Source organism: Anopheles cruzii, chromosome 3 (assembly GCF_943734635.1).
Source record: "Anopheles cruzii chromosome 3, idAnoCruzAS_RS32_06, whole genome shotgun sequence".
Classification (NCBI taxonomy): Eukaryota; Metazoa; Arthropoda; class Insecta; order Diptera; family Culicidae; genus Anopheles; species Anopheles cruzii.
The window spans coordinates 21,593,772-21,608,274 of NC_069145.1; the positions used below are offsets into that span (position 1 = coordinate 21,593,772).

At 46.7% G+C, this 14,503-nt stretch overlaps 1 protein-coding gene and 1 long non-coding RNA gene across 4 annotated transcripts in view; one reads left to right on the forward strand and one right to left on the reverse strand.

Moving 5' to 3' along the window:
* Nucleotides 1-956: 956 nt before the first annotated feature.
* On the reverse strand, nt 957-1,494 carry LOC128274145 (uncharacterized). The gene is made up of 3 exons (XR_008269287.1): nt 1,364-1,494; nt 1,255-1,294; nt 957-1,185 (listed from the first exon to the last, which is right to left on the reverse strand). It is a non-coding gene; the product is annotated as an uncharacterized LOC128274145 (long non-coding RNA).
* Nucleotides 1,495-2,731: 1,237 nt separating this feature from the next.
* Nucleotides 2,732-14,503, forward strand: part of LOC128275561 (uncharacterized) — a 41,113-nt gene continuing 29,341 nt past the window's right edge. For 2 of the 3 annotated variants that reach the window (XM_053014110.1, XM_053014111.1), the window contains exon 1: nt 2,732-3,902. In XM_053014110.1, the coding sequence (XP_052870070.1) occupies nt 3,701-3,902 (202 nt within the window). In that variant the 5' untranslated portion in view covers nt 2,732-3,700. The remainder of the gene's footprint in view (nt 3,903-14,503) is intronic. The other variant, XM_053014108.1, reaches the window with a different exon arrangement.

Sequence of the window (14,503 nt, forward strand, 5' to 3'; positions counted from 1 at the left end):
TTGAAAAACCTAGAAAATTAGGAACACAACAGTTATGCTTGAAACAACAGAACATCTCTGCAGTACGTGACAACAGGTTAGAACAGGGGTTTTGTGCCCATCTTTTACTACCAGCGCAAGGTCGCCCATCAGTGTTTTTACTCCCATTCATTTGTTAATTGTAATTATGGTTATAAAGCGATAACTGCTTCCGCCTAAGATCGAACGAACGGAGGCGGTCCAAATGACTAACAGAGGTAATCAATGGAAAGATTCCCTCGTTCATCGGCCGGCCGTTTACACAGGTACAATATATATTTCTTTTTAGATATTATAAAAATAAAAGAGCTCAATAATAATACTAATAAAACAAAAAAGAAATTTAGCTACTGAACATAGTGTGTGAAAAAATAAGTGTATCTTCTTTTTGAATCGCCCTTTGAGGCGTTGAATGTTTGTTTAAGGTTCTAAGAGTAAAGCCCGGTCCACATAACCGGTAAAAGGATTCTTTTGTATCAATGTTCGCTAAAAATACTATCATTTACACGTGTTTTTGATTGAAGTAATTTTGCATCGTCGTATGAGATAATTCATCGTCGTCGAAATCATTATTTAAACCCACACAAACTTTAATTCATATAAGTCAATTTTTCGGTGTGAAAAGAGTTTACTAATAAATTTACTATTTACTATTTACGTGGTTTTTTTCCTTCCCAGTGAACAATTTTGAGTGCCCGAGCCGAAAGTTCACAGTTACGTTGAAAGTTCGGAGACAATCCTATGTATATTTTCTTCGCCAAATCGTTCTCGACTTTGTCCGAACTTTGAAATGGCGCAACGAGCGACTGTCAGTTTAAATTCTCTCGCGCGTGCCCCTTGTCTCTCTCCCTCTTTTCTATGTGTCCCCTCTCCCTCTTTCTTTCTCTCGTATCCCCAGTCGGTTCCCGAAGTAAAAATGCAGGGGTTCGTTTTCGGTTTCGATTTTCGGTTTATTTTCGGTTTTTTTTTTCGTCTCTTTCGCTCACTCGTCTATTTCACGGTTTCACTTCCCTACCTATTCGTGCATTCCTGGCGCTATGCTGCGTTGGTGGCGGTATAGAGGCATCCCGTCGAACACATTGTTTCGCGTACACACACATTGTCGGTGGGTCCAGCCGGGTTTTTGTTTGCTGCGTAGATTGTTCACGCGTGGTCTTCGATGCATTTCTCAAAGGAAGAGAAGAAAGTAAATTGTTGTTAGATTGTTTGCATTGCAATCCTGTCATTTGTTCTTACCTTTTCCACAAACTGACGAGATAACTGACGAGACACCTGACTGAAACGAGAAAAGTGAAAACTTTTGAACATTATTTTGCTGTCACTGAACACTGTCCAATAAACTTACCTGTATTATTTCAATCAGGATCACACATGATGGAACGAAAAGCACTGAACGAGAACTTGACACTTAGAAAATACAGAGGCAGACGCTTCGCCCCGACACGAAAATTCAACTAAGTCCTAACCGAACAAAAGTAAGATACTGACTGTCGTCGGTGGTCCCGAACATAGAATTTCTTCGCTACCCTTCCCTACCTACCTGACCATGCACTCGGACTTGTAAAAATTTCCGAATGCCCGGCGACACACGCTTCGTTTCTCGGCCCTTCCTCCCTTCCCTCTCCGGGTAAATGAAACCCACAAGCTCGCGTTCGTATTGCCTCTCGGCTCTGGCACCCTTCCTCTCCAGGTAATTCAAACCCACAAGCTCGCGCGAGGAACTCCCTCCTCTCGTGGTTTCTTCCGCTCTTTTCCGCTGCTGCCTACGAGCGGACCCTCACGAGCCCGCCTGCCCGTCTTTTCTCTTCCTCGTCGCAGGCAGCGGGGGTTCGGTTTCAGCCTTCCTCATCCCTTCCTCAGGCCGAGGGGTAGCTCGGGCACTCAAAATTGTTCACTGGGTTATGGTGTGATCATGATCGCAGTGAGTGAACACGATGAGAGAATTCTCTCAACTTAAGTTGAGTCGCTCGAGTACACACATACACATAAATCGAAACAGCTGATCGGCTTCGGATGAACCATTTTTACACTTCGGTCGAAAAAACCGAAGAGAGCGCAGAAAACGAGAGAGAATAGAGAAATACAGAGAGAAATTTGTTCAAACAGAGAGAGAGAAAGATAATACAGAACTCAATTTTGTCTTGTTGCACTATGGGTAAATGGCGGACATAAAGCAACTTTAACAAGTTTCTATTTTTGTAAAAGATTTCTTTATCATGGAGGAAAACATTAATGACGATATCGCGATTGTTCATGTATTTAATCAAGTAGATAATATCGCTTTAAGTTTGGATGAAAAAGGCTAATTAGTACTCTATCAAACGTTGCAATAATAGTTCAGGGGTAATAATTTGGATGGTAAAAATTCCCACAAACGCAATGGGTTAAGCTCATCGATCATTTCATACCATTTTTTACATTCATAAGGCATTAGATTAAAACATTTTAAATATGTGCACCTTTCCGATATAAATTCCCCACAGTGCGTTAGGAAAAAAATCGCGTGACGGATGAATTCGTGAGTTACCTTCGGGTTGACTCGGATGTCAGGTTCAGGTTCGCAGTTTCTTGGTTAGGTTCAGAAATCGGACGAATTCATAAAAACAACATTCATAAAAATATTTTGACGACAAAAGAACAAAAATTACATTGAGATGAAGGAAGCTTCAAGCTAATAAAAAAAAATAAAAATAATAAAAGATAAAAAGATTATCTTATTATTATTATCTTAACAACGTTCAAAATCACTTGTGATTTAGTAAGTTCAGTGAAATGTATGATTGATTTCCTACTTTTGAATGCGTCGGACGCGTTTTTGTGCGCGCGCTTGTGCTCTCGAAGTATTCGGACGTGTTTTCCGGCTCCGGTAATTTTTACGACCAACTACTGAATTTCTAAAGTGCCCGTGATCGGATGGTTGTTTTCGCGCGTTGCTGGTTTCTCTCTGTGTCTACTAACGGCTGAATGTAAATGCCGCGTATGCTAGCCCCATGCGTGTGCAGTGACAGTGTGTCTGTGTGATTATCCCCAATTGCACGGTCTGTGACCGTTAATCGGTAAGCCACTTGCCTGGCCGAGTCCTTAGGCTCGGAAAGATACTCGATCGCCCGTGGCTTCAATCAAAACAAAGTGAAAAGCGCTGAAGAACAACAAAACAGAATCCTGCTCGAGCGAAAATCGTGTCTGAGTGTGTGGTCGGTGTGTTGCGTGCGTGTTTCGTGAAGCTCCAAAAAAGGGCCCGTGCTGTGTCTGTTATTCACGCGAGCGGTAAAAGTGTCAGAAAGGGTTGTCAAATGCTGTGGTGGTGTGTGTGACGGAAAGTAGGTGAACAGCGAGCGATTCTTTCAACGTGCGTGTGAGCGTGCGTGCGTGTGTTCGGTTCTCTATTACGTATTCGTGGAGCTACTGTTGTTGCGTTTGGGGGCTGTGTTGGGTTTGCCGTATGTGGTGTGCGAAGGTGCGTAGTGTTTGTTGACGTCACCGTTGCGGTAGGTCCTTGGTGTGGTCCTGCCACTGGTAAAAAGGCGAACAAAGTGGCCTTCGTGGGGGTTGCTATAGTAGCATCCTTCTGTGTTCCCCAGTGCTCCCCTCCGGTTGGCGTCCCGCTTTGTGTTCCGCGTTGTCGCTGCAACCTGTAATCGTGGAAACCGCACAGGACGGTGCCGACGGCGGAGCGCTCATCATGAGCCTGAAGAAAGCCAGCCGCACCAAAAGCCTGTCGCTGAGCGGCGATGACTTTCCGTTGCGTCCGCCGGCCACCAAACCGAAGGCTGCCTTCGCCCCGGCGAAACGGCCCGAGGATACGCTGAAGATCATGAAATACATTGATGAAAACGTGATCGGCAAGGGGGTTGCCTTTCTGGGACCCTACGGACGTCGCAAAGGTACGTATCCTTGTGGAGCCCCGACTAATGGGGAAGAGTTCTTTGTTTTGATTCACTATGGCATGATGGTGGCAACAACACGAGATTGGCACCAGCATTCCGAAGTACGACCGCGAAGCGGGTGGGCGAGCGAGAAGGATGTACTCGTGCAGTGTCCTGATATGATGGTACTACGAATATCCTTCCTTTTTCTACAACGCGCAGCGCATGCTCCGCGCCAGGACACGCTTCCTGGCGTCCCTGAAACGGTCTTTGACCCCGTTTCCCTCGGTTCAAGGATTTTCCCGTGCTTTGGAGTGAGTTGACAATCCGGCCTCACGTGCTTCCGTGGCACATGCTTCGCGAGTTTGAAATCCCTTCAAAATTGGAACGAAAGGAATTCGCTCACTGGACCAAAGAGCATGTCGCACTTCCAAAAATCTCGGTTCCAAAAAGGCAACCCTCCACCGAGAATAAGGATGTTGCCTTTCATTAGGGTGGTTTTATGCGATGTAAATATGTTGCGCCATCTCTCTTTGTTGGGCACGGCCCGGAGCTTGTAGTAAGTTCTTTGCAGTGGAATTACGCACCAGGCCATTTATCAATAGCTACGTTTCAGTCACCAGAACCATCCGGGTGTTTTCCAGATGTTTGCTGTGACCTCGCGTAGCACCACGCGTCTACCGAATCCGATATTTAAACAAAACTAATCCCGATGTTTCTGCCTTTAAAATGGTTGGTGACAATTGTGGCGTTTGTTTCACCTGTTGGGAGCTATTTTGTGAACAATCGGTATGCATTTAGAGGCATATTCGTTCGATGATACTTATTGCCTAAATTTGAATAACTATGAATGTCTCTTTTCCTTTTTCTACGCGCGAAAGAATTTCTAAATATAGTAAAGTTCTAATGTTGCTTTAAAACATAAGATGACGCTCGTAAGACATATTACAAAACAAACACCACTTAATCATTTTTTGTTTGAGTACCGCAGTGCTTAGATTAGCACTGTTTACCTCTTATAGACCGAACAGATTCCTATTTTAAATTCTCAAAAAAACAGCGTGAACCAGCGTCCATTTCACCTGAATTTCCTGGTGGTCTACGGCTAAGGTGACCTAAACCAACGCCAATAAATCTTATTGTTTGTATCAACGACACTAGAGATGTGTGAAAAATGCATTTCTCAGAAAAATAGTGTCACCGTTTTGGCTACAGAATTTGTTTTCCACCGATTGGTGGTAAACAATAGAAAAATGAAAACAACAACTTTTCCCCTTTCGCAGTGCGCTCTTAACCCGAGCGTTTTCCAACGAATGGCATATTCGCGTAAACGCGAGTGGGCAATGTGCCCACTGAGCAAGGCCCTGATGGCTTTCTGAGAACCTCCCAACCGACCCCGGATGACGTGGGATGTACTACAGTTGTGTTTTTGTGGGAAGTTAAATTGTTGTCTCGTATTGGACTTATGATCGATGCGTACTTCTGATGTTTCATTCATAAATTTCGTTGGGTCGAGGTGATAGAATTTGACAAAAAAGGTTATGTACAAAATACAGTCAATTCTCTTTTATTACTATGTACAACCCGAGAGTCCTCTTATTGATTCCTCGTTCTACCAAGTTCAGGCTCCGTTCGAATGGTATTTCTACTGCTAGTTTAACAAAAAAGATATGGTTTGTTTATGTGGAAAGTCCTAATGTGTTTCTGAAGATAGTATCATTGGTACGGAAGACTACTTTTATGTAACTTTAAGTCAGCATTTTCACAATGTATATTCATGAGCGTAAATATGATTTAAAAGATGAATATAGAAAAAAACGCCCAAAAAACATTCCACAGCAGAATAGATTATTAAAAACTATAAGAGCATATAACTGCTTCTACAATGACGTAGAAAAACTATTAAATAATTTACAAATTGCCAAACGGTATAGTATAACATTTTACCGTTGCCCAGAACTTTGCTTTCATTACAAACGGTTCCCCAGCAGACGTAATTCGAAGATTTGTGGCAATCGTTGCGCCGCTCCGACGACGATGCCACGAAATGTGTGCCTTTTCTATTTCGTTCCCGACTCGGTGGCACCATCGTGGCAGAACTAGTGGTGCTACTGCTACTGCTATTTTTACCACCTCTACATGCACATGTTGCACTTCCTGCCGAACAGACGACGCGCGAATCGTTGCCGCGGCCAGCTTTTCGAATTGTGTGACTGCACATGATGCATGCACTCTCTCCTCCTGCTCTGGGAACTGCCGATGCACTTTCGTTTCAACATTCTCCTCCTTCTCCTTGGGCCGGCGCCTCAATTCCGACGCCGAGCCCCAAGGAGGCCACCGCCGCCGCAAAGAGGGGTGTTCAAGGCCAGGGTTAGGGCCAGAACTAGCTCCTTTGCCACCACCTTCTATGCGGCATGCGGATGCGTTCGCTCGTGGACGATTCGACTTCGTGGCAGCGAAAGTCATCTCGAGAGTGAAAACGAACGACACGCGAACGCGACGACATCACACGCCATAACCTAGATTTCTGTGCCGGTCCGGTTCCAAGCCGGCGTGCCGCGCCCGGAGGCGGGGAGGAAAACCCGGCCCGGATGGATGGCGCAGGATTCAGCCCCCCGATGTCTATATATAGGGCTAGGTTTTCCGACCCACGGGAAGTGAAATGCATTTCCAGACTGCACTCCCAGACGCAGACCACGAGAAACACAGACAGTTCTCTTTCACTTCAGGTCTGATACTTTTCGCTATTTGGTTTTTTGTCGAAGATGTCCCCTTTATCCGCGTTGCTCAGGGTATTTATGTTCCCAGTCATCATCATGGTAGATCAGCATTTTGTTGTTTTAAACTTACAAATCCATCCAGGGGTAGCCAACCTATGATTATGTTTTAAGGGAATTGTACCATTTTATCGGCTCATCAACTTCAGCAGGTCCAGTGGTCCAAAGCTACCACTTTTGCAATACCCATTCAGTTACTGTCACTTGTTGATTGTTTCTGTTCAATGTTTCTCGCCCTAACATATGTGCATTACGGTCTGACGTCAAGAGTACGTTTTTCTATTGCTTCCGCCTTGGACTGCCTTCTTGAAATCGGACACCATCCTACAGTGGCCGGTTCGATGAAGTGGTTTTAGCCACAGCCAGCAAGCCATCGACAAGCGCAGTCTAATGTAAAGGCGATAATAATGGCCGTGCATCGGTAACCCCTTACCATGGCGCCCAGGTGCGAGTATAATCGATTAAACGCTTGCACCCCGCTCGGTGGTTTGTGGGCTCCGCCCCCAAGATATCAAATGGCTTATTTGAAAAGAAAAAACATAATTCTTTTTTATCGCTTCGCAATATTGAAAGGCACCCAGTGCAGAAAGAGCTTTACCTTACCGTTTACTTTACGAGCTTTACAGTTCCAGGCTATGTGTTTTATGTTATGTTCTTTAGTATTTTCTTTGTTGTTGCTTTAGATGTCACTATTGTGCGTGAGCAACAATGCCTTACGCAGACGTGCAGCAGTCAGCCTTCCGGTTGAGTTATGGACAATGATTATTCAGACTCTCTTCGATGGAAAAAGAACATGTTGCATAATTATTTAACGATAGCACATATCACGTCGTAACTCTTCAACACGTTGCAACATTCCTGCCAACACATGAATGTATAGAAATTGAAAACAATTTCAAATAAATGCAATGCTGCTATGTTCCTCTCAGGAGCAAACGGTCCTGTAGTGTTCCCGCATTCCCTTTCAAAACACAATAAAAATTCGCACCCATTGCCATTTAAACCACGTTCCCCATTGGAATCCGCTTGGGCAAGCAAACGCCGACTTCTGGTTCGTTATTTTGGTGTCACTATTAAAAAGAAAAATGTGCAAAAATCAAAATACGCCGCCCCTCGGCGGTTCGCGGGTGTCCTGTTCGCTTCCGATTTGTCGGAAACGCGTGGCGTGACTCTCGGACCCCCGCCACGGTTAACAACCCCTTCTTGACCATCGGGTAGACCGGCCAGCCGGCCGGTAAGGTAGTGGCGCTGCTCCTCGTGCATGTTTCCTTACGTTGGGCAAACGTGGTCATGTAGCGATCGCGTTTGCGCCACACGCAACCGGAGCACGGCTCCATTCATGGCTCCATTTTGGCGATCTTGTTTACCGGACTTTTGCTCCGATAAATGCGCCCGCGGTGGTTCTGGTAATGTCTAGCGGTCACCTTCGACCAGTGGTTCAGGCTCCACCAGCTCGGTTCAATCATCTTCGTTCATCGCTGCATTCGTGGCGTGCATAACAGCGAAGAGCCGCCATGCTAGGCAAGGGTTTGTCCGCAAACCAGACCCGCTGCCGGCAGCTTATCATTGGTTGACAGAGCGCGAGCGCGGAAACTGTTCACGTTGTTTACTGCTGGCTTCTTATCACGCTCGGTGACGGCGGCTATGCATTTCTCCCACCGACCGACCGACCCGTGGGGTTAGAACGGATTTTGCGCGAACCAGCGAACGGAAGTCCGCTAACCGGTACACACCGGTGTCGCGGCCGAAGCTGTCCTATGCCGCTGAAACGCAAATCCAGTTAATGTTTTATTGTCCTTTGTGGATTGAAACCGTACGGAGCTCAAGAAGCAAACTTCTCTTAAATTGCACAACTGTTCTTCATCAATAAAAATGTACAGGCCGATGTCCGGGCATATCAACCCTTTGTCCAACCTTTTACCTTCGCAATGAAGTTCGCCAGTTCCGTTGGAGATCAGTGAGCGGTGTAATAATGCAATCCATTCACTGTGCGTTTGAGTCAGTTGGATGAGCGATAAAAAGAGGACCATAAGCCATAGAATTATTATGTTCCCGCTGAAATAAATAGTATAGGCAAACAGTTTGTTCGCACCTCTATCAGTGGGTCGTCGGCATCGGCGTCAAACTCTCCACCAGTCCACCGCGCGCGTACCATAAAGCCCTTGCCGCAATCGTCGCGAAGTGCAGCACACGTGCCGCCACCTTCGCGTACGACTTGCCCGCCAGCGCATCACTTCAGGCATTCCGCTGAAGCATTCGGTGAGGCAAGGCACTCGAATTAAAATGCATACACACTAGCCGCTGCTGCCGGCTGCCGGCCCTTTGGAACGCAAATTCGTTCCAAGCGGTTCTCGATCGTGCTCCACGCGCCGCCCTTTTGGCTGGCGCAGGAAGACGTTGCCAACCACAAACATGCCCCTTTCAGGGTGTGCGCGATTATTATTATTATTACTGCTGTCGATGATTGCAGTGACGGTCTCAAATTAATACGCGACAATAATGGGTGCGAGATATGGTAGCCACACATGTGTGGCGGCTCCTCCGGCGATTCACGTTTTCTGTCGCGTGTGTTTAGCGGACGCCGGGCAGTGGGGAACTGGAACCGGCCGCGTGTGGTGTGACGAAAGTGTTCGATCGGGGCCGGGGTGATGATTCCCTCCAGTGACTAAGCCATCGCGACTGCGATAGCGATAGGGATGTGCTCCGAAAGGCGCTTTTCTTGGAGCCGCACGCATAGAGTCGTGGACGGGAACAGTGCTTTGAAGAACCGTCACCAGAAGAAGTAGAAGAGGGACACATCTGAATCAGCATTAGGAATGCACCGTGCATTTAGTATTAGACGGCGCCGATGCGGTGATGATGGCTCAGCAGAATGCCTCTGTCCCGCGGTGTGGCTCTTGTTTCCGTTCAAGATACCTGACATCGCTGCCTATGTTGGTCCACATAGCGGCCATCGTCGATGGAACCTCTGTTTAATATTTTTGCCACATTAACGGAAGGACAGCAAGAACTGACTAAGGTGAGCAGTAGGAGAAGGTTAACCGATGGTCTTCGTTTAATCTTATCTTGATCCAGTGTGTACTAAACAGATTATCATCTATTGCTTCTAACGTAGTGATGGGTTAGTTGTTGTTTTTTTAACTGGAGCTGCGCCTCATTAAACGTTCGTATTTTTCCACCCCGAGACGTGTCTAGGGCGCAACTTAAACGAAATTAATTCTTTTTAACAAGTTGATTAAAATGGCAACACTCCCACCAATCATAAACGACTCCGCTGGGTGCGCAACGACTCATCAACATAAAACCGCGCGGAGGACGCCCGTCGCGCCACCACCGATAAGGTGTCAATGTCAGTGATTTGTGGCAGCAAATTGGGTGCGCTTCGGAATTATCTATTCGTTCCGCATTCGGTGGGCGTGTTGGTGTTGCTGCGGCAGGGTCCAACCTCACGGTGACGATTGCTCGCGGAAGGAAAATATTCAAATGCACTCGCAACTGGCCTGTGGAGGCAAGCAAAGGGCTGTGTCATGGAAGGGGCACCTGCCACGACGATCAAGTGCGCGCACCCACTTGATGGGTTCCGGCGGGGTGGATTTTCCATTTGCCGCCCTTCCTAACCGCGGTCGGGCTTTGGCGCAGGGGTTCGGCACGTGCACGTGGATGTTAAGCGCTGCAGTCGACCTGCGCGGGGGCTGCGGTTGCGATCATGATAATGCTTCTAATTGTTATTAACTGCATCGCCGCGTGGAAGTGTTTTTGATTTTTCGGTTTTTTTGCTTTCCAATTAACGGTAACGATCGCCACGAGTGAGGGGCCATTAAGCACATTGGAATGCACAAACCGCTTGGGGGCCGGTTTTCCTCAAATTATTAACGGATGTCGTTAATTTGACCAGAGAATTGGTACCGGAAATCGATAATATAGATATTTGTGTGGTACGTGTGCTTAAATCTACGAAACAATGAACGGGCTCCTATTCCTCTCTGCCTTGCGTAAGCTCAGGGAGTCAATTCCTAGTTCGTTCTGAGCGATTAAATAAAATGATTACCAAATACACGGCGGAACAATTCTGAGATATTGAAACATTCAAATAAAATTTCTTATAGTATTAATAGATATAATCAAGTTTATTATGGCTGCTTCTGTTCACAAAATTTACGAATAGGCGTAATATGTTTAAACAATAAAGTCTGTAACAGCGTAAATGACGGACTAAACAAAATGCCAGCTTAGCAATCGGTTAGTAATTTTTGAAGTACACCAAACAGAGTTCTTGATTCTTGATCAAACGGTGACCACAGTTTCAACCACTTACCAATTGGATATGCCCATGCATCCAAACGGAAAGATAGTACAACAGTTTGTCGCTGTTCGCTTTTTGCGTAAAGTTATTCGTCCCAAAATAAACCCAAAGTACCACTGAAGCGCTTTCAGGAAACCTCTTCGATCGCCATCACGCTTGATCACATTCATTGCCATGCGCGAATGTGAGTTGTGTCTACCGAAAACCTACGCTTCGTTACCGAACTCGGCGTGCATTCAGTTTCCAGCGAATTTTTGGCCGCTGGCCAACAGTGCATCGCGTTAGATCTTGTACAGATCTAACACCGCGGAACTGCCGTCTCATTCGTGCCCGAGCCCGAACGCAACGGCGCAACAGCTAGCTCTGCCCGTTAGTCAGATTCCAAGAGCGGGCGACGTGGAATGCATTGGAAAGCAAATAATTTAACACCTCGACCGGACCGAAAGACGCCTTTTGCGCGATCGTAAGTGCGGTCACTTACTATTGCGCATCGGGCGTCAGTTGTAGCCGCGTTGTCCAGTGGCAAAACGTGGCCGAGAGTAGCCGCGATCGAAGTGGCGCGGAACTGTGTTTTACAAATCCACCGAATCCAGCGCGATACGATGGGACGTGTCGTGCCAGATCGCAGATCGGAGTGAAGCGTTTCCTACATCGTTTGGAATGTTTTGCTATCGAGCACGATCTGTCTGCCGTTAATCCGGACCCGTAGACCGGAACCTTATTTTGGGGGCAGCCAAGAAAATAAACAAACGTCACGTCGCGCGACCCGATCCTACTGGGAGTTGTGGAATGCGCAGTTATGTAGGAGGTCTGCCAAAGTACTGTCCGACAAATGATCTATTAGGTTGGCTAAAAAGAAATCGACGTTTTTTGGGTGATGTTCAGAACTATATTTAACAGGTTTCCAATGGTCCGATTTGCGTCAAATATGCACCATTTTGTTGGAAAATTAGTTGTCTTTTCAAAGGTAGTCTTATAATGTCTCTCTTGTAAAAGGATTATTCGTTATTGGCGAAAAACTCGAGAAATCCATTTTCATAACCCTTTTTTGATCTCAGTTTTTTATCACTCCGGAAATTTTGTAATGCGCGAAAAAGGTGTCAATCGCTTAGTGCAAGGTCTGGACTATACGGTGGATGCATTAAAACTTTCCAACCAAACTCCTGGATTTTCTGGCGAGCCACCAAAGACGTGCGTAACATTTCGTTGTCCTGTTGGAACACAAAACCTCTTCTGTTGACCGATTCTGGCCGTTTCTCGTCAATTGCTAGCTTCGAACGGTACAGTAAATGACGGTAGCAATCTGAATTTAGTATTAAGCCACACGGAAGTTGCTCATGATAAACAATTCCCTTCAAGTCCCGCCATATACCCCGTAGAACCTTCTTAGCCGTTATTCCTGGTTTGGCCACCGGTTAATCTGTTTTACCACCCTTAGACCACGATTATTTTTACACAGTATTGTCGTATGTATGCCATACCTCATTCCCAGTATCAATCATTTAAAGAAATGGGTCGATTTTGTTCCGTTTGGCCAAAACTTCGCAGATGGCAAGTCGAGCCATCATGTTTTTTGGTGTAAATAGGGTGGGGCCCAAACATCGAGCTTCTTTGTGAATCCAGCTTTGCGCCAATGACTTTAAGCTGTTCGATGATTGATCTTTAGCTCCTGGCCGATGCTCTGATTACTAAAATGCCGATCTACTTTGATTATTTCTGCGATTTTATCGACATTTTCGATGACAGGTCTGCCTGTGCGAGATGCATCTTTAACATAAAAAATAACCGAAACGGGTCAACGAACCCAAAATTAAACGTTACTAGCTTTTAAAGTATCGAGACCATAAACACCATGCACAATTTCAGCGGCCTAGCATGAATTTTCGCCTTTATCGGACAAAAACTTTAAAATATACCGAATTTTTTCATCGTCGACCTCCATTGTTAACACCCTGTAACTCACAAACGAATGAAACAAACAAAAAACAATGAATGCATTTTTTAAAGTGTAAGGAATCAGCTTTAAAACGAGCCTAAACTTGAAACTGTACGATCGATACTTCACGAGATATCGATCACTAAAGGCATCTATCGTGAAAAACGTCGATTTCTTTTTAGCCAACCTAATATTAAATGAATTAACTTGAACGACGGGTGAACTCTAATACTTTCCGGTACTTGGACCTGGTTCGTCTAGTCTTGTCTGACGATCCCTGCTCGGTCCAGAATATGACGCAAATCGGCGGTATCACCATCTTCGAGAGGCCTTAGACTGTCAGACCTACAGTTGAGAGTGTAATTGACCGCAGACCACACCTCGCAAGAGCGTCGTTCTTAGGCCCGTTAGCTTCGTGGTTGACGCGCAAGAGGGATCAAATAACAGTGTGTTACCGCGACGTGTGGATGGAATCCACTCATTGACCTACTGACGGGTATTTTTGTGCAATTTGTGACTATTTTCGGCTACACTCTGCCCCGCCTGTACGGGTTGAACGAACTGTTTGGCGATTGGAAAAGTTTGCACAACATAGCGTTCCTTGTTTGGGTGCCTAATCAGCGACGCTTATCAACAGCGCAGCCGCTCCGATGTTGAGGGAAGGTCCGCCAGTTATGCTCGTTCGGGCGCGTAAATACTTATGCCGGGTGCGTAATGATATGCTAACGACGTAATTGCAGGCCGATTGCGCGGATTATTAACCGAGGTGTGGCCACCTGCAATGGCGCGCGGTTCAGCTTTCATTTTCAGCCGCGGGCGCCGTGGGAATCGCTGTGTAATCGCTATCAACCCCTTACCCGGTTGCGCACGTGTGGCGAGGCGAGAAAAATTGGGAAACGTCCCGTCCCGAGGTATGATAGGTGGCTAATTTTTGGATTCGCAATTTTTGGGTTTCCCAAAGCGGTCTCCGAGCACCACCACAGCACATCGTCCGTGAACAACGCCGTCGCGTAACGCCACGACATACCTCCGAGAGGGGGGGGTGCCAATCGCACGCGCCACATCTCGCGCGCGGCGTCCTTCGCGTCGCAATCGCAATTTCGAGGTTACGGTCTCGGCGCGGCGAATTCGGCGTTTTTTGCGCGCCTGCCACCTCTCTCTATCGCGCTACATTCACGCCAGACAGGCTGGCGGCCGCCACGATCCTCTGGCGGGTCTCAATGCACGATGCTGCGGAGCCGAGCTTTTTTTTTCTTCTTCTTCGTTTTGCTGCTGCCGTTGTCCCCGTTCGAACATGCTTAACCCCACTCTCGGGGTTCGGGGCGATCAAGTGACTCGTGACCGGGGCCCACACGGTATAACAACTTCGCGGAAGGGCTTTCCTAGTTGGCCGCCCGGTTGAATGGGGGGAACGTTTTAATTACACGAACGAATGCAAATGCTTGGCGCGAAACCACGCGGCATACATGATCTACAGGGGATAGCCAGCGAGGCAGCATGTGACGTCGGACGGCAGCGCAGATTGCAGTTTTGCAGGGGGCGAACGAAATGAGCCAGAACGGCAACGAAAATCGCATCAGTTGGCAAAGGTCACGGCAGCACC